This window comes from Haliotis rufescens, unplaced genomic scaffold (genome assembly GCF_023055435.1).
Source record: "Haliotis rufescens isolate VD_foot unplaced genomic scaffold, xgHalRufe1.0.p SCAF_75, whole genome shotgun sequence".
Taxonomy (NCBI): Eukaryota; Metazoa; Mollusca; class Gastropoda; order Lepetellida; family Haliotidae; genus Haliotis; species Haliotis rufescens.
In genome coordinates this window covers 565788-589628 of record NW_025964367.1, presented here as the reverse complement: position 1 = coordinate 589628, position 23841 = coordinate 565788, and the positions used below count along the sequence as shown (strand labels likewise).

Below are 23841 nucleotides of genomic sequence, written 5' to 3'. Positions count from 1 at the left end.
TACACATTTTAAAATAAACTATTATTATAGTAATATAGCCACCAATTCCTTCTTTAAATAAATTCTACAACTGATTCCATCCTGTGCTATTGAGGGGATCCCAGGGGGCATAGAAACACCTGATGATGATGGCACTTCCTTCTTAGGATTCATGGACATGTGTATTAAAGTCAATAAAGTATGTAACTTAATCAAGTTTTATGTGTATTTGATGGTATATTTATGAAATATTGACAGTATTTGTCTATGATAACACCAATGGAAAATATGTTTTATTAATTTAACAGTGTTCAGCATGATTCATTCAGTAGCTGATGAAGCTGAAGAGCTACACAGGCATTAATGTTTGGTAAATAATACTTCAAACTCATTTATTTCTTTGTTTTGAAGATGTGAATAAACTAAATATTGCCATATTAAAAAACTAATACTTTTTATGTTAAAGTGTAGCTCTTCTATGTCATATTTAATAAACATTTTTCTTAAATGTGTGTTGTAATATCTTGTTGATAAAATTTTGATTTATCTGTAGGCACTATTGCTCCTTTTTGCCTCCTGCATATTGGCAAATTCCCCTTACATATTAAATGTATTATAAATGAACACATGTATACTGAAGAAATGTATGAGACTCTCAATGCACTTAATGGTCAGGCACAATTGACCAATATCTTCAATACAAATATTTTAGTGCTCTCACAACTTATATATTTCAGATTCTCCACAGGAAGTGTTTTACACTCCACTGACAGCTACGTGCTTAAGTAAGCACAGGAGAAACTGATTGTGGAACTAGCACAGGTATGAAATAATTTTATTAATAAAGATAATCAAATGTTACAATTTACACTGACATGGTGAATAAATTCATATACTTGGTGCTATTTTATTCTAAAAATCCAAGTGTATGCTGTAAATACATGTGAACAATCTGAATACCGGTACCCCATGTGAGATCGTTACAATTATCTTAACAAATTATATACATTTCAGAAAAGAACCAAGCCAGTCTGGAGGATATAATGATGACTCCTGCTATCAGAGCCAGTATGTATTAAACATTATGCAACTTTATTCAATAGTAAATTTGTATTAACATTAAAAAAATCAAGTCACTATATCATGAATTCTAGTTAATAACAATACAAATTTGTTTTCAAGGAAAATCTAAAAGGAAGCCTGTGATCAAGAAAACATCTACAACCGGATACTGTATCACTAGTATCCCTAAGAGGCTTTCGTGAAACGGCACCCTGGTGTTGATGGCATTAGAAAATAAACGATCCATGCCGTCGCGACAAGACACCCACAAGCAAGGTCACGCATTGTTCACAACGCTTGATCCTCATCAGTTGTTTCTTAAGATAAATTTAACATCACAAAGTGTAGCCTTACAACATCTACACTTGTGTGATACAGTATCTGGTTGTGGGGTGTGGCAGGGTTCTAAGGCTAGCCACTGATTGTGTCCAGGCCATTATCTTTAACGTCAGGTTGTCCATTGATACACCTACACTATAGCTTTAAAGTGTAAATATATTGATTTTCCAAGATACATCGTACCACAGCTTGGATGCGTAAACATGTTATTGTCCCAAGATTCGGGGAAACTTTGGCTTCGATGTGTAAACATATTGATGCCCAAACTACATTCTAAGTTTAGTTTCAGCGTGTTAACGAGATGATTCCAAAGATGCGCGGGGAAACATGCAGTACTCACACCAATCAGGTTTTACGAAGCTTTTAGCGATATTCCAGCAATATCACGGCGGGGGATACCAGAAATGTGCCTCGCACATTGCGCCGATGTGAAGAATCCACGATCAATAAATAACTCGAGAATGAAGACTGAACTACATTCTGAAAACACATGGTGTTGTATTTATCACAAAGAAAGAAAACCACACAAATCCTAATATCCAGTTTCTACTGTGTCTTGGATAATTGGCAGATATTACTTAAATCAGTATCAGCGTCCGACTTGATAAATGCTTTCAGAGTGGGCTGGGTTTAATAGCGCTTCTATCAATATTCAACCAACATTACGGCTGGTGATACCAGAAATGGGTCTTCACGCATTGTACCCATGTAGGGAATCAAACCGGTCCTTCGGTGTTAACAGCGAACGCTTCAACCACTGGGCTACCTCACCGACCCGATAAATACTTTGATGACAGTAGATAAGTTGTTCATATAACCTGTTCACTCGCGAAGGGGAGGTAACTATGGAATGCCAGTATAAGGAGAATGCCGCATATGCATTCAGGAATGATTGTTTACATAAAACGCGCAAAGTCCTTGTTCCGTTAATGATTTATAATCAACCACAATCCCGAACACATGTAGCATGTCTAGCATGTGTTTTTTACCCAGTACAGATTTTTGCAGTGATGGCTCTTTACCTTGATGTACAGGTCGCTCTAACACAGTCGGAATATAGCATTCACTCACTAACACACCTCGAACATATACTGATCTCGCCGAGTCGTGTTGGCCCAGTTCCGATTTAGATTGTGACTACATATCGCCATGTTGGTATGTCAAGTGAGATATCACTTCCTTTTATAGTATAGCCTTCCACCCGACATGCACAGGACTGGGTGTTTACCTGGAAACGTCTCTTTTTCTTTTGAAGTGTTAACTGATTTCTAGGAAGTGTATTATCATACTCGGTAAATGGCAAACAGCCTGCAACACTCAAGAGGCACAAATCTGCCTCGACCCATGATGTATTGTGAGTTTAAGCTTTGGCTATAAAAGGTAGGACTTGAAATAACATTAATATTGACTTGCAGCTCATGTATGTATATATATATCTGTAAGTTATTGAATATGTAGAGGATATTTCATGTTCGAGTGAAATGTCATCTTTTCTCATCATGTGACAGGGGTAAGAAGATATTTTCACGAGTAGTGTATCCTGTTGAAGATCCTGGGTATAATATAGGTCTTCAGCAACCCATGCTTGCCTTTAAAGGTGACTATGCGTGCCGTAAGAGGAGACTAATGGGATCTGGTGGTCAGGCTCGCTGACTTGGTTGTTGCATGTTATCGTCTTCCAATTGCGTAGATCGATGCTCATGGTGTCAGTCACTGGAATGTCTGGCCGAGACTCGAATATTTACAGACCCCCGTCATGTAGCTGGAATAGTGTCGAGTGCAGCGTTAAACATCCAACAAATATTGTACCCTTGTGGGGAATCGAGTCTGGTATTGTGTGGGGGTATCATATTTAATCTATATTGTGTTATTTTGAATGTGGATATTTATGGTAAATACGTTTAAAAGTGTACAGTAGCCTTAGAGGCATAACCTGTAATAGTGTGCATATGTTATACAATGGCATGTAAATGGTGTGATTTTCAAAACTTTCAAATTTATTTCACCGGAGTTGACATAACGTTGTCCTATTGTCATTCAGAAAGTGTTTGGGGTGTGTGGATGCCTCGCATCAAAGTTTACCATAAATTCCAGACAATTAGCATTCTTTCCGAATGTCCTTTGACCCGGAGTTTATTCAAAGCTGGTGTGGTTTCTTATCACATTTTACTTCTCAATTTTGCTTCAAATGTATGTTATATTCCCTGTGTTGGTTGAACCGGCGTTTGTTCTATGATTTACGCTAGGTTTATCTTAATACAGCTACATCTGGCGAGGCATGGAAATTTGGATATCGCACAAAATGCAAAGCCTGGTAACAATATTCAATGAAACTGTTCTTTTTGATCATTTATCGAAAAGTACAATCCTTTAAACCGCATCATTACTTTGTCAGAACGAACTCTTTTCAACTTTAGAAATAATAACTATCCACCAACATTTCTTAAAAGGCTTTTGATCAAGCTGTCATGCTTTATTTCTTTGAATTTGTTGTCATGCAAAACCGTGTAAATCCTCTAAACAAATTACACACAGTAATACAAAAGGGCAGGGTTCGCTTTGGGGCAGAATCAATGTATATGTTACAGTTAAAACGTATGGTCAGTTATTATGTGTAATACCTGAAATTTGCATGTATTATGTGTAGAAGCTGATTCACTGTTATTATACATAATAACTGAAATTTTAAAGAAATATACACAATATCTGATAATTGTCAGGCATTTTATATAGTTACTGGTTGTACGTTAACATTTTTTTTGTGCAGGAGAGGCTTGAATGTCATCTTGAGTTGCACATCAATCGTGAATTGTAGCATTTGCATCTGTTACTTTAGCATTTCTTGGTGTCAGCACAATTGCATATAATAAAAGCTTGACAACCACAACTGTATTGATTCTCTCTGCACTGACAATCTCAGAGAAATAGCAATACTGAGCAATTCTTTACACAAAGATGTTTTCATCAGTTTCTTAGTTAGTGAACATCAAAACAAATAAAACAGCACAAAAGTTAACTACCATACATTAACATTGCAATTTCAATTCAGATAGTATGTATAATACCTGAAAATTTCAGTTATTATGTATAATATCTGAGTGAATCGGGTTTTACACACAATACCTGAAATATTCAGGTATTATATATAATAAGTGATGTTTTAATTGTAACATATACACACCAGAAAAGTGCTGAAAGTACAATTTGCTATTCAGGATTTCAAGAGTTTGTATGTTTGCGTTTCCAGGCAGTCAGGCATTAGGTGCGTAGAAAAGTTGGATTCATTTCCGGAGAAAAGGTCATAAACTGTTTCCTTTTTGTTGTGAAACTTTCTAAACACATAAGTCAAGTGATGAGTTTTCAATTTTTGCTATATCGTTTTAAAACTTGTATTGTTTGCGTTTCCGAGGCAACACGTTGGACATGTTCAGATATGTTTCTTTGTTTGCTTATTGTTTACGCCACACTCGGCAGTATGCCAGCTATATGAAGACGGTCTGTAAATACATCAAGCCTGGACCAGACATCATCAGCATCGGTCTACTCAATTGGGATGCGTCAACCAAGTCCGACTTTTCAGTCCTTGAATATAACTGTATCTAGCTTTGTCTTTACTCAAACAAATAAAAATCAGAAGTAATGTGCGCACAGTCAGAAAAAAATGCGAACATTAGCGTCTTGTATTTGATTGTAGCTATGGAATTTTATTGTTCTTGTTATAAAAAATATATCACATGACTAACCACAGGTCCGGGTAATCCCGTGAGTACCGGGTCCTACTCAGGACCCATCCGCCCCGAGTACCCGAATTACCCGTCCCGGCCCTAAATTGTTCATGACCCACGACCCCTCCACCCTATAATGAATGAGCAGTCCCTAAATGATGGTCAAGGCTTTAAATAGAATCGATGTATTTTAAATATGATATACAAAGGGATACGAAACCGACGAGGGGGGTACGAAAATGCAGAGATATGAAACGTACTACAGATAGCGAAACTACAGGGATAAGAAATGACCTGTTACCAGCTACACAGCCGAAAAAGGTAAAAATATTGACACGCAGGTTTGGGTTATGGAAGCAGTATCGTGTAAGGGAGATAACATTTGCCGTATGGCACACTAGCTCCTAACACGGCTAAGTAAATCCAGTATGCTATCAAAGGAGCCTTAGCGACCCTTGTCGATGCAAGGAAAATACAATGTTTTGACACGTGACTTACAAAACGAAAGTACGATATATGCGAATCTTTCTTTCGTTATCAATTTCAGGAACGAATCAATTCGACAGTTGGTCACACAATGCCTCTACCTTCCTGTGAAAGGGAATTTGAAGCAGGAAGAAATTAAGTGTTCGAATCTCGTCCGAAAGGAGGTAATATTAGCTGTCATCGCTCTGCACTCAGCTGCGAGTGCTGTTGTGTGTCACTGTTAATTCTACATGGCTATCTGGCAAGTATTCGATCACCATCTGATCACTAACATGAATAATGGCAAATCGTCCCAGAGAGCAGTCTGCCCAGAACGAAAATGTCAAACAGTTTAAATGCGCATTATAAGATTTCACCTTTAAAGTTATTCTACCACGTTTAGTTTAAACGTTTGAAACGGATTGTCAATTCTGTTTCATCTTGAAACCGAAAGTCCTCTTCAATCACGTCTTTATTCGTTTGTAAGATCCCCGTCCATTAAGCAACAGTGTCGCAATCCCTTTGTTGGAGTGTGTGTATATCCACAAATGTTAACTTTTATTTTTTTTGCTAACCTTCTATTCATTGTAAACTAAATTAACTTTCTTTTCAGCTTTTATCAATATCATTACTTATCAGAGCAGCCATTTTGATAGTATAGTAGAGGCTTGAATGACTTATGAATACTAGTATGTTGTTGCTGGTCAAAGCCTCAAAGGGAATGTCTGTTGATGTCATATGTTTGTTTTTTGTTGTGACCTAGTGTAAAATAATTGAAGTTGCAGTGGGAAAATACCTACCCACCAATACTTTGGACATACATAGATTCCTTGTGGATGATTTATGACTTTGCTAATCTACACTTTCAGTATTTTTTAAAAGACAACTGTACCACAGGGTGATAGTCAAATGGAAGATTGGACTTTTTGGTTTATCCATTTTAACTAAGGAGTCTGTGGCCCTTTTGACCTATAGCCATACCAGAGAAATATGTGTGTATGAAATAGAATAAGGGGAGGCAACTCACTACCACTGTGAGGTGTAATGGGGTTTTACAGTTATTGTTGCACTTATATAGCAATGTGTGTGTGTGACTGCTTGTACTAGTCCGGACTAATATTGATTTTTTAGTGTCAGCCCACTGAGATACTTTCTTTGGCATGCCAGAAACCTATCATCGTGGGTTCGAATCTTGGTCCGCCCCTATATGTTTCTAGGTGTGTCAGCCCATGTTCAGGGGTTTCACAAAACTGGTAAATGCCTAATACCTGCATCACTTCAGGTCCGCCTCCCACATCAAGCTGACACGTCTTGATATAACTGGAGTACTGTTAAAAAAACCCCCATAAAACCCAACTTACTCACTTCGCTCATTTGTTAATATTCTAATGTTTTTCAATACATAGGGAGATCCAGAGGAGGGGTCTGGACCCCCCACACCCCACACCTCACTCCCCTTTTGAAAACCAAATGTAGTATGTTGCAAACCCCTTTCTTTTCAACATGCCGGATCCGCCCCTGCAGTATATTTATAAGGATTGATTGTTGAACATATTTGGATGTGTAGTTAACATTAGTTTGTATTCTTTATATTTTACCAAACAGCATGCAATCAACATGCAATCATGTGACATATAAGTTGTAGGTTTAGCACGAGGAGAATATTCCTTGATGTACCCTCATGTGGAGGTGTACACTGAGCCAATAGTCGAGAAAAATGTACATGATAGATTTTTTATAATTACACTGTTATTATCCCCTGCCACAGAGTTCTTCCTTCCTTCCTTCTGCCGTCCGGATCTTAAAAGGGAAATTTTTTCTCCAAACCTTTTTACAAGATTTAAGTCAGAGAAATGAAATTTGCACCACTGGTCTTACTGGTCATGATCTCAAATGAGTTTGAAAACTGATGTGGTAAATGCAATTATTACAATGGATGTAAACAGCCATTATTCTATTTTTAACCGATGAATAAGCTCATGGTCTGCATCCATGGAAAGAGGTGCTGGCAAGTTCGTTAACCAGCTAATATTCAGATGATACATCACATAACGCTCACTGAACACTGGCAGCTGCCTTGTAACCATTGCCTCAATTACAAACAATGATAGGGTTAACCGATGTTATATTTTGGATAACACTTTCTTAGTAAAGTACAGATTCTCATACTTTTTTGTTTGAGTCCCGTCCGGGATTCATTTGACCACTCTCTAAATGGCATTGCTCCATAGGAGCCCTGCCAATTTACACTTGTCAGAGGGGTACTCAAAGTACGTAATCTAGACTACCAGTTGTCGGACTTTCATTTTTGTGGAAGCCTCGGTGGCTGAGTGGGTTAGATCGCTGACTTTGTGTGCTGGCGATGAGGTGCCTCACTCTGGCAAGTGTGGGTTCGAACCCCGGACGGGACTCAACCCCAAAAAGTATGAGAATCTGTACTTTACTAAGAAAGTGTTATCCCAAATATAACCGGTTACATTTAACCACTCTCTAAATGGCATTGTGTATTCAATGATAGGGTTAGCTAAATGTTTATGCATGTAGTTGGGCTAATTTGACCTGTGGTTTCAATAAATATTTATTCATTATACTGAGTAGGCCATAGTTCTGTAGTATGACTAGTTATATATAACTCGTGGTGAAGGGTATCTTAATTGCCATAATTTAATATAAACTGAGTTGTCGATCATAAGTTGATCCATAGTTTAGGGGTGTTGCCCATATAGTGATTTTCAGTGGTTAATAATTATTTCAAACAGTGACCCGTGAAACTGTTCCATGCATAAAAAAATACTCATTGAATATTTATTTCTAAACTAGCGATGTATTTCTGTTTTTAAATACCAACATGCAACAAGAATGACAGAGAGTTTAGTTGTGGTACAATACAATAATTGTTGCAGATTTAGATCTTCCTTAGATCTTCGAACTAAAACAGTCACTGAAATATTGATGTGAGGCATTGTTTTCTGAATCACCGGTAGTGCAGAGGATGAATCATATGTCATTGTTATTGCCATTTCAAGATAATCATGTACAGTAAAATCACACATGGCAATATTGTTACGTGTCGACTTCCAACTTAAAACAATATGTTAACCCAGAAATCTACACTTAAAAGAATTCAGTGTGAACCAACAACAAAAAAGTGGTTTACAAGTAACAATTGTACTATCTAATTAACTGGGTTTACAAATCAATACAAATTACTGCAAAGTTATTTCGATGGCAGTACAAAATTTAATAGCAGTATAAAATACAAAAGCTGTGGTAATAGCGAAATAGTAAGTGATTATATTGACCTAGCAGTAACAGTGGTCAAGTTTCCAAAATAGGCCTAGGCTGGATAGCCAGGGTGAAAACAATGATCTTCACACATCTGAGGGTCTTGATGTAATGTGAGATGATAGAGGCATGTACTTTCCCCACTTATGTAATCAAAGTACTGTCTAGAAATGACCTGTGAAGATCCAGGACAGAATAGGTCTTCAGCTACCCGTGCTTGCCATAAAAGGCGACTATGATTGTCATAAGAGGCGATTAACCTGATCAGGTGGTCAGGCTCGCTGACTTAGGTGATGCATGTTATCGTATCCCAATTGCGTTGATCGATGCTCATGATATCAATGACTGGATTGTCTAGTCCAGATAGTCGATTATTTACAGACTGCTGCCATGTAGCTGGAATATTGTTGAGTGTGAAGTTAAACAACAAACAAAAAAAACAAAACAAATTTCCATACTATGCAGGGCTGGTATAGCTGTTCCAGAATACCCTTGACTCTAAAGATGTTTTATGTAGCATGGGCTGCCAAACATTTTTTAAAAATTATTTTGGACCAAATTATGTCATTGCCAAAGAACTCAATTGCAGAATAAGATTGTTTTTACCAGAAATTGATCACTTCTCTCACAGTTCCAAGCATCAGAAAATGTCTAATTTTTACTCCGCTTTTAGCAATATTCCAGCAATATCATGGTGGGGGACACCAGAAATGGGCTTCACAAATTGTACCCATGTGGGGAATCGAACCCAGGTCTTCGGTGTGACGAGCGAACACTTTAACCACTAGGCTACCCGACCGCCCCTCTGAATACTGAAAAAAATGATTACTTACTGACTGCAGCAAAAACAAACTGTTCTTCCTTTGACTCCCTTTTGACCTTTTTGTGTGCTTGCTCTTCAGATGGATGCCAGAAAGCCACCTGATCCTGCAGCTGGGATGGCTGAACATCTGAAGGACGCCACTCATAGAGCAGACCTACCTTCAGATGGGCATATATCAGGAGTGGATGACATCAAAGCTGATCCTGCTTCCACTAATACTCAACAGCTACCACAGACACAGACAGGACCTCAGGGGCCATATCAGCAAGGCTTTACAGGTCATCCTTACTCATGTCAGCCGGGTCAAGGGCCTTGTCAAGGACCACCTCAGGACAGTGGACAACACCCCAGTGTTGAAGGACATGGACAGACGGGTCAACAGGTGCCCTCATATCCTTATCCAGGTCAGCAAGGGCAGTGGCCTGGTCAAGGACAGCCTAACTATCCACATCCGCAGGGATCATATCCCCACCCTCAAGGACGGCAGATTCCATACCCCCAAACACATTATGATCCTAGGTTTGGCTATTATGGTTACAGATATGGTGGGTATGTTAGTCCACAAACTGGTCAGCATCAGTACCCCCATCCTGATGGAAGCCAGCAGCAACATCCAAACCTCTCCCAGCACGGTGATGAGACCACTGGACAGACAGGCCAACAACCTACACCACCCAGAAATGATCAGAGGACACAGAATGACCAAACCTCCACTGAAACTTCCCAAGCAGTTTCTCCAGCTAGAAGAGACATTTCACCTGGACCGCACCCCACTTGCTCATACTCCGTACACCCGCCGGTTTACCCAGGACAGCAAGATGGACCATCTTATCCTGCTTATCCTGGATGTCATCAGTACCCACCAGAACCACCCCCTCCTTATGATGGACATCAGGGAAATATGCTGAAACTGGAGCAGGGTAGGTAGTAGGGCTGGAACTGGAGCAGGGTAGGTAGAAGAACTGGAGCAGGGTAGGTAGTAGAGCTGAAACTGGAGCAGGGTAGGTAGTAGGGCTGGAACTGGAGCAGGGTAGGTAGTAGGGCTGGAACTGGAGTAGGGTAGGTAGAAGAGCTGAAACTGGAGCAGGGTAGGTAGTAGGGCTCAAACTGGAGCAGGGTAGGTAGTAGGTCTGGAACTGGAGCAGGGTAGGTAGTAGGTCTGGAACTGGAGCAGGGTAGGTAGTAGGTCTGGAACTTGAGCAGGGTAGGTAGTAGGTCTGGAACTGGAGTAGGGTAGGTAGTAGGGCTGGAGCAGGGTAGGTAGTAGGGCTGAAACTGGAGCAGGGTAGGTGGTAGGGCTGGAACTGGAGCAGGGTAGGTAGTAGGGCTGGAACTGGAGCAGGGTAGGTAGTAGGGCTGAAACTGGAGCAGGGTAGGTAGTAGGGCTGGAACTGGAGCAGGGTTGGTAGTAGGGCTGGAACTGGAGCAGTGTAGGTAGTAGGGCTGGAGCAGGGTAGGTAGTAGGGCTGCAGCTGGAGCAGGGTAGGTAGTAGGGCTGGAACTGGAGCAGGGTAGGTAGTAGGGCTGGAACTGGAGTAGATTAGGTAGTAGGGCTGAAAGTGGAGTAGGGTAGGTAGTAGGGCTGGAGCAGGGTAGGTAGTAGGGCTGGAACTGGAGCAGGGTAGGTAGTAGGGCTGGAACTGGAGCAGGGTAGGTAGTAGGGCTGTAGCAGGGTAGGTAGTAGGGCTGGAGCAGGGTAGGTAGTAGGGCTGGAGCAGGGTAGGTAGTAGGGCTGGAACTGGAGCAGGGTAGGCAGCTCAGTTGTTGTTTGCACTTTATGCTCACAAGAACCAAAATGTTGGTGGCTGTCTATATACTTCAAGAGATTTAAAATGAATGACCATTCATTTCTGGTTTCTGGTTGCTGAAGATTTGCGTATGATATGGACTGATTAAAATTGAAAATCATTGTCCCATTTGCAAAGATTTCCATCCCTTAATTTGAGTCTTTCAAACATACCGATTCTTTCAGAGGACTTTTATAGTCTATAGTATAGTTTTATACAGCTCATGTTTTGACTTTTGTATTTTATATAGAGAGATAATTTCAGGTTTGTATGTTTGATGATAGATGTGTGAAGCATCTCTGTTCATTGTATCTCAGATCAGTATGACATGGAAAAGAAGATTGCCATCAAAGATGCAGTGTCAGCAGCCGAACCTGACAGGACTGGAACAGATGAGGGCGTGGTCACGGACCCTGCGGAAACAGGCGATAAAGCAAGGAAGCCCGATCGGGATAGGTCAACTGAAGGTGCTGACACAACAGGTAGATATCTTCCAGGGTAGATTATTGAAGGTTTGCATTCTGTATTCAACAGAAACTAACAGTTTCAGTCCACTAGTCCTTATAATGATAACATATAGCAAAACCTTTAAAAATCGCCAATTTATACTCGTCCTTAGGATACCTTTACTATTGGGCAGTTTGGCAAGGACAATAGGACTAGTGCCAATTTCTAATCGGGATTCAATATGACTGAGAATAGCGCACCAAGTATGTAGTGCTGGTCCTATTGGCATGTTAGGTTTATCTGATATTTCTCTTCAGACATGTCTGATGAGACATAAAGTTCCAGTTAGTTATTGTAGTGTCATAATTATTGAGGCTAAACTTCAGCCTTCATAATGTGATCTCTAATCAATTATTATAACTAACTAAGACTCATTCCATACTATTGTGAATTCCAATAGAATAACACTATTGAGGCTGCTCAGTGGGTTTGATCAAACTTTACCTCAAGCTACCATGATTGCCACAATTTTTTTTTTTTTTTTTTTTTTTTTTTTTATGAGAAATGTTGAAGACTTTCTATATGACCCTTGGAATGTTTTGGTAAAAAGAAAATCGGAAATGCTATAACTTGAGAATTTATGATTAGAATTTGAAGATTTAAGATGCATGATCACTAGTCTTGTGAGTGACCTCAGTATGATCCCTCGTGATCCCGCTACAACAAATTTATATTGCCCACATGTTTAAATATGACATTATAAAATAATTCAAATAAATTCCCAATTTATAAAAAACAGCTGCTCGATTGAGCTTAGGTTAGTTTGTGCTATGTCACGTGACATACATTGGCTCAGAAAAAGTGTGCATCTTTTTGCTTGGAAGCGGGGGTAAAGGTTTTATTCTGTCTCTCAGAAATACACATGCAGCCTGTAGTGCTCGCGGTGAGGTATTAAGAGATTTATTCCCCCGCTGAGAAATTTATTACCCTTGAAGGCAGGTTACACCGTATTTTATCATGATCATGTGGACCAATCAGATCTCATCATTCTGACGTGGAGGTTTGATAAATATATTTGTATGGTCGTGAGGCTATTCTAAACCATATAGTGCTACACAAGTGCCTTTGTATATTTCCAGAAATCACTCCATGTTACAAAATTGAAGTGAAAGGACTACCTGCCTCCCTCAGCAATGACAGCATCAGTCTGTACTTCGAGAACCGCCGCAGATCGGGAGGGGGGCCTGTTGTCAATGTGATGAACAGAGAAGATGGAACAGCCGTGGTGGAGTTTGCACGTCCAGATGGTAGGGTATAGATACCACAAGGGACTAGCATGTACCCCATGTAGGCCTTGGTTTCAGCAGTACGAGAACAGGACAGAGCAGTAAACCTAACTTGTCTTGTTTCGTGCTAATTGGGACAAATGTACTAAACAATCAAAGTTAGGGATCGTGAGGATTCTTGAGGATATTTTTATGAAATTATGTGCTCAGTTTTCTTTAAAAAAGGTAATGTTTTTGTTCAGTTTAATTATTTGAATCTTGATGTTTTATATTCTGTTGATATGTGACCCAAACAAAACACACATGTGTTTGTATACTATAATGTAGAATGATAACTGTTCAAAATTTCCTCATTTAATGCATACAGATTTGCTGCAACTCTTTTGGAAACCTTTATCAGCATCTGGGATGCTACAATAAGTGAGCCCTTTTTTTATTGTGACTTTTGTAAGGAGGGAACAGAAAAAGAGTCCACTTGAGGATATTTAAGTCCCTGTTGCACATGTGTCTGCTAGCCATCAACCAAGAAAATGACAAATCAGACGCAAATTATAAAGGCAAATTAGTAATGGTTTAATACTGATGTGTGATTTATAGCTGTGGAGGGAGTGTTGAAGCAGCAGGTCTGGAGCAGCAGAGTTGACCACTGACTGTTTTTTTAAAGAGGGTCGTGATGGGTTTTAATGCTTATAACGTAAAACACCCTTCAAACACTATCGTAAACATAAAATTCATCTTTTTTTATTGTAAATGCTTATCGTAAAATACCAAAAAATAACTGCTTAACGTAAATATATAATTTACTGCTTATCGTAAAATGATTAAAATGGTCAAAAACAGTCTGTCTTCAAGATCCAAATGCTTCGCGACAGAAAGCAGGCTGCGCAACTGATGCAGGGGACCAGTCTAGAATGTTAAGTGATTTGAGATTTTACCCGGTATTAAAAATATGAATTGTCAGGATGAATTTTCGGGACGATTTTATTGAAAAAGAAGAAAAATTACTGCTTAATGAAAAAGTACCCTAAATTTTACTGCTTACTGCTTATGGGACCCACCCATCAGGACCCTCTTTAAAGAATAATGACTTTTCCATTTCGACATATGTGATAATGTTCATTGGTGTTGCATATGTATTTGACTGTAAGATTATTTAAAGTGACATTTCCACACTCATAATGTCTATCCATAAGATAGCAACCATGAGAAACAGACGGCATCCACTTTTGTTTTTTGATGCCACTCATTAACAAGGAGGGGGCATTTTTACTGTAACAACTTGCATTGTCATGTTTATTTGAAGATGCCAAGAGAGTGTTGGAGAAGGGATCTCACAAGATTCAAAGGATTGATGTTAAAGTCACCCTGTACAAACCCAAGCCACCAACACCACCCCCTGAAGAAGAAGTTCCTCTTGTCTTACCAGACACGATCATAGTGACAGGCTGTAGAGGAATCTCGGATGATGTCCTGGAGATGTACTTTGAGAGCAAGAAGAAGAGTGGAGGAGGAGACGTGAAATCCATGGAGAGAAGAGAGGAGGATGTGGTCCTTGTTACATTTGAGGACCCTGAATGTAAGTTCACACCATGCAACAATTCTTGGGTCTGAGGATCCGGAACAGAAACAACGTTTATTGGCTTATTAACTGATGTTTTTACTCTTAAACAAATTAAATCCTTTTCATAAAACATCCTCTCAATATCCCCAAATAAATAGAACTCATTGCAAATCAACACCAATCATCATGCTTGCTTGAGGTCAGCCAGACCAAGGTTGGAAGTAAAGCCTGCCTCCTCACACATGGTTGACAGTCTGGAGTGTGGAGTGGGGCTATATTAGTAAAGCCTGCCTCCACACACGTGGTTGACGGTCTGGAGTGTGGAGTGAGGCTATATTAGTAAAGCCTGCCTCCACACACATGGTTGACAGTCTGGAGTGTGGAGTGAGGCTATATTAGTAAAGCCAGCCTCCGCACACGTGGTTGACGGTCTGGAGTGTGGAGTGGGGTTATATTAGTAAAGCCTACCTCCACGAACATGGTTGACAGTCTGGAGTGTGGAGTGAGGCTATATTAGTAAAGCCTGCCTCCACACAAGTGGTTGACAGTCTGGAGTGTGGAGTGAGGCTATATTAGTAAAGCCTACCTCCACGAACATGGTTGACAGTCTGGAGTGTGGAGTGAGGCTATATTAGTAAAGCCTGCCCCCACACACGTGGTTGACAGTCTGGAGTGTGGAGTGAGGCTATATTAGTAAAGCCTGCCTCCACACACGTGGTTGACAGTCTGGAGTGTGGAGTGAGGCTATATTAGTAAAGCCTACCTCCACACGTGGTTGACAGTCTGGAGTGTGGAGTGGGGCTATATTAGTAAAGCCTACCTCCACACGTGGTTGACAGTCTGGAGTGTGGAGTGAGGCTATATTAGTAAAGCCTGCCTCCACACACGTGGTTGACAGTCTGGAGTGTGAAGTGAGGCTATATTAGTAAAGCCTACCTCCACACATGTGGTTGACAGTCTGGAGTGTGGAGTGGGGCTATATTAGTAAAGCCTACCTCCACACATGTGGTTGACAGTCTGGAGTGTGGAGTGGGGCTATATTAGTAAAGCCTGCCTCCACTCACGTGGTTGACAGTCTGGAGTGTGGAGTGAGGCTATATTAGTAAAGCCTACCGTATATGACCGCGGATAAGCCGACCCCGTAGATAAGCCGAGGTGTTAATTTGACCATTGAAATACGAAAGAAAATGATATGACCCGCAGATAAGCCGAATCAGGAATTGAAAGACAAAAAACACTGCGAAGTCGGACTGCAAGACATGTGCCGGTACTCGCAGATATTCAAAAATATAAGATGAAAAACGTTGTAATTATATTGAAAAAGTCATTATTATTTCTAATAAAGATTTAACAAACCAGTCATCCACTTTCATAATGTGGGAAGCTGTTTCTCGTGGGTTTTTTTAATCTCATAATGATCGTTATAGTTGCCATCAACAACCAAGCGCCATTTTGTGAATCGGTGTATATAGAATTCTGAACCCGTGAGAAAATATATCAGCTGGAGCGAAAACTCGCAGTTTGAATTCAGCATCGTAAGCATGGCGTTTTCGTTTAAAACTCATGATGAAAATGTCAGTCAGTAAAAATATACCAACTTTTATAACCCCCTTTACACCACTATTGTATGTTAATCCAATTGAATTAAATAAACTATCATACTATGAACACATTGAATGACCATCACTTACTCACAGGCTTTTCCAGTTTATTAAACTAATCTCTCGAAAACAAAGGAATTAAGCCCCTACTCCCAACACGATCGCTAAGCACCCACAACTTGAAAATGTTTGTGTAAACAACATGACAATAGCAATCGGCCCGTTATTATCAATGCTGATTTCCTTGTGTACCGTGTTGCTTTAAACAACAGGAAGCAATCACAGTGGTCACCGTTTGTGACGTCACAGGAAACAGCTAATCACATGTTTTTGCAAATGGCGAACGGAATAACTCGCCAATACAGTTGTTTATTTGCCCCTTTCAATAAAGGTAGACACTTGTTCACTATCAATTTATGAACTTTGCAAAACGTACGTAATAGCTATTGGCGATTTTATCTGGGGATTATATATTATAGCTGTGAATTACGTATATTGTTACATGTAAAGATTGTGGAGTTGACGAAGAACGATAAACTTTGAACATTCAATTGAAAACATTATCGGAAGTAGTAACATGCATAACATTTTTTTAATAATGACAACATTGGTGTATAATAATAACTTTATTGATAATTTATAACAATAATGGCTCTAGTTGTGGCAACTTCCAAACTTTCGGGAAGTTGTAATCTATCGGACCGTCATTCAGGCGATGTTTCTGACAGATCACGATCTGAAAAATACTATCATGAAAGTGTATCCCGTGGATAAGCCGACCCCTTTCTACAGAATCTTTTTTCTGGTCCTCAAAATTCGGCTTATACGCGGTCATATACGGTACCTCCACACGTGGTTGACAGTCTGGAGTGTGGAGTGAGGCTATATTAGTAAAGCCTGCCTCCACACACGTGGTTGACAGTCTGGAGTGTGGAGTGAGGCTATATTAGTAAAGCCTGCCTCCACACACTTGGTTGACGGTCTGGAGTGTGGAGTGAGGATATATTAGTAAAGCCTGCCCCCACACACGTGGTTGACAGTCTGGAGTGTGGAGTGAGGCTATATTAGTAAAGCCTACCTCCACACATGTGGTTGACAGTCTGGAGTGTGGAGTGGGGCTATATTAGTAAAGCCTGCCTCCACACACGTGGTTGACAGTCTGGAGTGTGGAGTGAGGATATATTAGTAAAGCCTACCTCCACACGTGGTTGACAGTCTGGAGTGTGGAGTGGGGCTATATTAGTAAAGCCTGCCTCCACACACGTTATGGACAGTCTGGAGTGTGGAGTGGGGCTATATTAGTAAAGCCTACCTCCACGAACATGGTTGACAGTCTGGAGTGTGGAGTGAGGCTATATTAGTAAAGCCTGCCTCCACACACGTGGTTGACAGTCTGGAGTGTGGAGTGAGGCTATATTAGTAAAGCCTGCCTCCACACACTTGGTTGACGGTCTGGAGTGTGGAGTGAGGCTATATTAGTAAAGCCTGCCTCCACACACGTGGTTGACAGTCTGGAGTGTGGAGTGAGCCTATTTTAGTAAAGCCTACCTCCATACACATGGTTGACAGTCTGGAGTGTGGAGTGAGGCTATATTAGTAAAGCCTGCCTCCACACACATGTGGTTGACAGTCTGGAGTGTGGAGTGGGGCTATATTAGCAACTTCATTTATTCACTGCAAATTCATTCTGCCATACTTTGGTGATATTTTCTGAAGTCTTTTCACACATACCTGATCACACTGATGTGATAGTTATGCATCCCAATGCGTGCAATGTGAATTGGTCCTTTTATTTATATGTATTCATACTTCACAAAATCCAACTTTCTAAGGGATACTAGATACCAGATTCCACCAGTCCCTCTGGTGTATACTGACTATGATGTATTAGAGGTAGGGTACTCGCAAGAATTATCTATCAATAGTTATCATTGTGTATAATTCTAAGAATACTACCTCTGTTACATCAGGAATTAATCCATCCCGCCTTTCTCCAAAATATCTGCATCTAGTTGATGAGGGTTATGGGTTGAAAGAAGTGAGGAGTTCCTGCCTTGCACATGCGCAGTGACATTTCTTACTAGGGATAGGATTTCCCTCACAACTGTAACATAATTATGTTGGCAGTGAAGAGGACGTCTGTTGAAAATTTATTAAAATTTGTAGCGTGGTTCTCAGCATGAACAGGAAGTTCTAGCTATGATGTCATAGAGGTACTGGTCAGCGACCAGTTTTAGCCATTTTTTTCATGTTATTTCTGAAATATTCCGTGAACAAAGTTAACTGTGCAAAAAACTTTGGTTTGTGTGAAACTAGGAACAAATGCACATATTTCTGTCAGTGGAATAAAAAATCAGAAGATTTCTGTTATAATGCGACGACAGGAAATCAAGACAGTAGAAATTGGTATTTCCCATCGACCAACTGTACTAGTTATCTCCATCATCTATCTAAACACGTCATCACGCACACCGCTTCAGTTACACAAATTACATTTTCCATTTTCTCTGGCATCAATTTGTCGTCTGCAAACTGACATACACCAATATTCCCCAAGTTCAATTTACACATGCTTATCCTCAACACTATGTACTATGGATTTTGCGATATATGCAGGGTTATGCAATTTTGGAAAAATAGCTCAAAAAAAGGTTTTAGAATTGTAACCAAGCAAAAGTAAAGTGAAGTACGCGCTATAATGGGGAGTTGGCGATAATTGGTCCTCAGTGATAACTGGTCGCTAGCCAGTAGTATTCTTAGAATTATATACAATGAAAAGTATTGTTAGATTTTGGAATGCTGCAAAAATCAATCTCAAGAAGCACTAGGGTACTTATTGTAAAGATATGTGTGTCTCCTTTAATTGAAGATGTCAAGAGAGTGTTAGAGAAGGGATCTCACAAGATTCAAGGGATGGATGTTGAAGTCACCCTGTACAAACCCAGGCCACCAACGCCACCACCTGTTGTCTCACCAGACACGATTATAGTGACAGGATGTGGAGGAATCTCGGATGATGTCCTGGAGATGTACTTTGAGAGCACGAAGAAGAGTGGAGGAGGAGAAGTGAAATCCATGGAGAGAAGAGAGGAGGATGTGGTCCTTGTTACATTTGAGGACCCTGAAGGTAAGTTCACACCATGCAACAATTCTTGGGTCTAAGGATCCAGAACAGCAACAACGTTTATTGGCTTATTAACTGATGTTTTTTACTCTTAAACAAATTAAATCCTTTTCATGAAACATACCGACAGTATACCCAAATACATAGAACTCATTGCAAATCAACACCTGCCATCATGCCTCATTGAGATCGACCAGGCCAAAGTTGGAAGCAGAAACTGTCTTTCCTTGCTCAACACACATGGTTGATAGTATTATCAACTTAAAGTTTTTACTGCGCATTCAGCCCAATGCACTTTGTGATCATTTGTGAAATCTGGATTATTACCCATATGGGCTCAAATATGCAGTGTAATAACTTTTTGATATTTGCACAGTGTGCAATTAGTGATTCTCGAAGCTGATTGGTCAGTGGAACAAAGATCAATTTTCATTGGACAACGGAACTATTTTTTCTCTCATCCCATTCATTCACAAATCCACGCCTTTCCCTTCAGATATTTTACGTGCTACAATCTCACTGATTCGAGATTTTTAAGACAAGACACATAGTTTCATATTAACAACATGATTTCACATTATCAATTTTTCATTTATTTCACATGATTTTCATTTTACAGTAATAACCAAAACTACGTTCCCGTTTGTAAACAAACATGGCTGGCCATTTGAGACCTGTCAAAGTAAATGACCTCGTTAAAGCGGACGGAGATCTGACTGTCATGAAGAGTTATTCGTATAATTCAACCTCTGAACACATTTAATGTCTTTGTTGTCAAAACTGCATATGGCCAGATTGAAGTTCCAAGATTCAGATTGTGATGTTGCCAGCAACTGTTTCTAGGGCGCCAAGATCATCACCACCAAGTCCTTTGCGTCTGTGTTAGAGGGCTTGCTGTTTGATGAATTTTTCGACCACCCGAATCCAAAAACTGGACTTTGTATAGACAGGTTTGCCTTTGTGAACGATGATGACATCGAAAACTGCCAATGAAAATGAAAACACAATGAAAAAGACTAAACTTGACAAGTTGACATGAACTTAGTTCACAAATGTATACAGGTAAGAAAAACACGAAAAATATGACTACTCACACTTTCAACGATGGCATGAGAAAAAAAACAAATTCATTTTGCAACAACATTTAGACTTTCCGAAAGACATCATAACAATACACTATTTCGTACAATTTTGTAACGTTTGGTGAAGAAATAAGAACGTGACACATTTTTTTATACAATGTATACGTTTTTCGTAACCGCGACGTCTGCAAAAGTACGGCGCTGAGCGGTATGCAGGCTGACTGACGTCCGGGGACCATATGACTATGAGGGTTAATGACACAGGAAAGTTGCAACTAAACATTATTATTTGCAAATTTATTATTTCGGCATGCACATCAGACGGTTCAGAATTCGAACTGTCTACTTTGAAGGAGATCAAGTGTAGCATAGAGTGTAACCTTAGCGACATGATTACCAGCATCTGGTTGCGAAATCGATTCACTTTGCTCAATTCGGAGAGGTTTTGAAATCAAAACAAAAATAATTAAAAATACAAGGAAAAGAAAACTTACCCCAGCAAGCTGATCCTGTGTCCGATATTGAACTAAATGAACTCCGTGAATGCGGACAGCTTAGCACCAAGTCTCCATGCCAGATACCGTGTTTGTCTATCAACAGGTATTCGACCATTATGAATCACAACATTCACATCAAAATATCAACAAACTCTCGTCATCTGACTGTCCACTCCGCGTTTGACAAGTCCTCCTGAAATCCCACATGCACGTGTTTCCCATCATTGACACTTGTCTCAAATCACACACGATGTTCATTAAACTTGTTGTCCGGATTAAACTGTAACCGGTTCTCTTGTCATTTCTGGTTTCGGCTGTCTCATATCTGGGTCAAGTCGGGTCATTCATTCCGACACAGTGACAGCAATCGTACTTTTCAAAGTTTACATTCTTTTCGTAGCTTTTCTCTAACAAACAAGACTTCTGTACATTCCGTCTATGTTGTTGTTATAGGTTTTGGCATTTTTGTCAAATGACACATAAAAAAATTGACAGGTTTTCCGTGTTTCCTCTTCTCAATGTGAAATGCATGTATCTGCCGATGCACCACGGGGGCTGTCTGTCAGTGACGAGATCTTGTCAAAACAAGGTTTGATTAAGTAACCTGATGAACCTTTTTGGAAACCCGTCTTCTTTATCAATGCTAGATAGTGTACGCTGTGTAAATCCGACAGAAATATAACTGCAATAAAGTGATCTTTACAGTTTTTTAACAGAACTATTTTTTTCACGCGTAACAACATGTTAATTGGGTAATGCGGTTGGAATGAGTGGACAGTGTTTTTTCACACGCGGATTGATACAAAACAGCTGATTCTCGATTGGCGACAGTTGATTGTTTTTTTTCTTGAAACATGTCTTTAATATGAATATGGGTAATAAATAGAATAAGCCACTCGGTACGAGTGATTACGGAAAATATGTCACTCGTGAAATTAATGTTTTAAGTTCCTCGCTAAAGCTCGGAACTTAAAACATTAATTTCACTCGTGACATATTTTCCGTAATCACTCGTACCTCGTGGGTTATTCTATAATTACGAAATGAGTCCCCTTTAGATACCATTATTTTACCTTGCCTTTACCTGACCAATATCCATACTAATTGCTTGTCTCATTTCATTTTGAAAAGCGTAGTGGAAACTTCTGTGCTGTGTTCCCCAAGAGCAGAAAAACATCTTGTCCGAACGCACCCCACAGCCGGAAGCACTTGACCAAGCCATTCCTCTCATCACTCTCTCATTTTCGTGCCAGCTTGGTGGTTTGGGCTAAATTTCTGTGCTCTCTTAATCCAAGCCATCCTATCAAAATTATTAGGTTTTTTAAATTCTTTTGCTTGGATTACATTCTTCAAACCTTTCTTCATCATACTAGAACTTTATTTTGCTTCTTTGACATACATTTTTCTATGTTTTGGGTTAAAAGTTTGCCCTATTTGTATGTTGGGGTTTGGGATATCTGGTGCTTGCGTGTTTCAATTTGTAATCAACACCCCATCAGTTCCACATGCATCCCTTAACCATGTACTACTGAGACCTGTTTCTGCTTCTCCCTGGGTGAAGAAGACTTTGCAGCGTACTTGTTTGTAGTACAGAGGGAGAAGCCGGACCATAAAAGATGTGATTCTTCTCGGTCATCCTCCTCAGTAGAAGCGGCTACCATTATCACACCTAATAAAAAAAAATAAAGTCAATGACAAGATAAGGACAAGAAGCTCACACAATTTGACACCACTGTTAGACAAGCAAATCTGGGATTGACCATGTCTCGTTCTATTAATGAAGTGATGATGTTTCCCCTCAAGAACTCAGAATCCGACAGTGAACATATGCTATTGTCAGCTATAGTCAGCCAGCAGAAGTTTCAGGAATCCATTTCCGAACAAATAAGTTCTGCTTCAGCCAGACTTACACTGTCACAAAGTCAAGGGTCGGTCTCCAACTCTAACTGGTCAGCCTTCTACACAAAGCCTCTATGATGCCAAACTTGGGCTTGCCCTACTATCTTCAATGGTCAGATCTGAGGAGTCAACAATGATTCCAAGGGCCAGATGATAATTAAATCTGTCTAGACTATGAACTCTATGTTTAAACAGTTTATTCAAGTGACCAATTTCAAGCGGTGGTTCTCCGGAATACAGAAGGCTATAAGGACAAGAAATCCTCTGGACAATGCATAAGCCTATCTTGGTCTCCAATGTGATTTTATTGCCAAGAATCAACTGCCAGGTCAGCCAGATGGACAGTTTCACATTTCACTTTTATCATCTATACTTGGCTCCAAAGATATGGAAGATTTATCAACATGTCCGGTCAGAGCCTTACGTATTCATTGACGAAGGACAAATTTCTTAGGTCAAAAGTTAAGGCTACTTTTTATTACCCACCACCAACCATGAGATTCAAGCCATTAGTATCAGTCAGGATAAGGTCAAATATGTATTTTATAGGGTGAAAATATCATTTATACTTCGCTATTACTGACTCATTCGCTGTAGATCACACGCAGCCATCCCCACGAAATGAGAGAGTGATGAGTGTACCAGCTTGGTCACATGCTTCTGGTGTGGCTGCGCAGCGTTTGGACAAGATGTGTTTTGGAATGAGAAGAGATAAGCAATTAGTATGAGTCAGGATAAGCATAAATGTTTCAAAACGTATCCAACGAATGAAAGTACTGTCACCATCTCCTCCAGCACAAGTCCTCCATCTATTTTAGAGCACAAAAAATGTCTTGAGCTCCATGATAATATACCCTTGTATACAGCGATATACGGCAA

At 39.9% G+C, this 23841-nt stretch overlaps 1 protein-coding gene and 1 long non-coding RNA gene across 12 annotated transcripts in view; one reads left to right on the top strand and one right to left on the bottom strand.

Moving 5' to 3' along the window:
* The first annotated feature begins 2526 nt into the window (after positions 1-2526).
* The window catches only part of LOC124123063 (protein mono-ADP-ribosyltransferase PARP14-like), an 83679-nt gene continuing 62364 nt past the window's right edge, over positions 2527-23841 (top strand). For 3 of the 11 annotated variants that reach the window (XM_048388648.1, XM_048388647.1, XM_048388642.1), the window contains exons 1-7: positions 2528-2760; positions 5653-5755; positions 9758-10598; positions 11783-11947; positions 13052-13219; positions 14502-14774; positions 19230-19487. In XM_048388648.1, coding sequence (XP_048244605.1) covers positions 9758-10598; positions 11783-11947; positions 13052-13219; positions 14502-14774; positions 19230-19487 — 1705 coding nt within the window. In that variant the 5' untranslated portion in view covers positions 2528-2760; positions 5653-5755. Of the gene's footprint in view, positions 2761-5652; positions 5833-9757; positions 10599-11782; positions 11948-13051; positions 13220-14501; positions 14775-19229; positions 19488-23841 lie in introns of all 11 variants that reach the window. The other 8 variants (XM_048388652.1, XM_048388645.1, XM_048388644.1 and 5 more) reach the window with 8 other exon arrangements.
* Positions 20406-21852, bottom strand: LOC125376771. Its single transcript, XR_007219251.1, has 2 exons — positions 21061-21852; positions 20406-20467 (listed from the first exon to the last, which is right to left on the bottom strand). It is a non-coding gene; the product is annotated as an uncharacterized LOC125376771 (long non-coding RNA).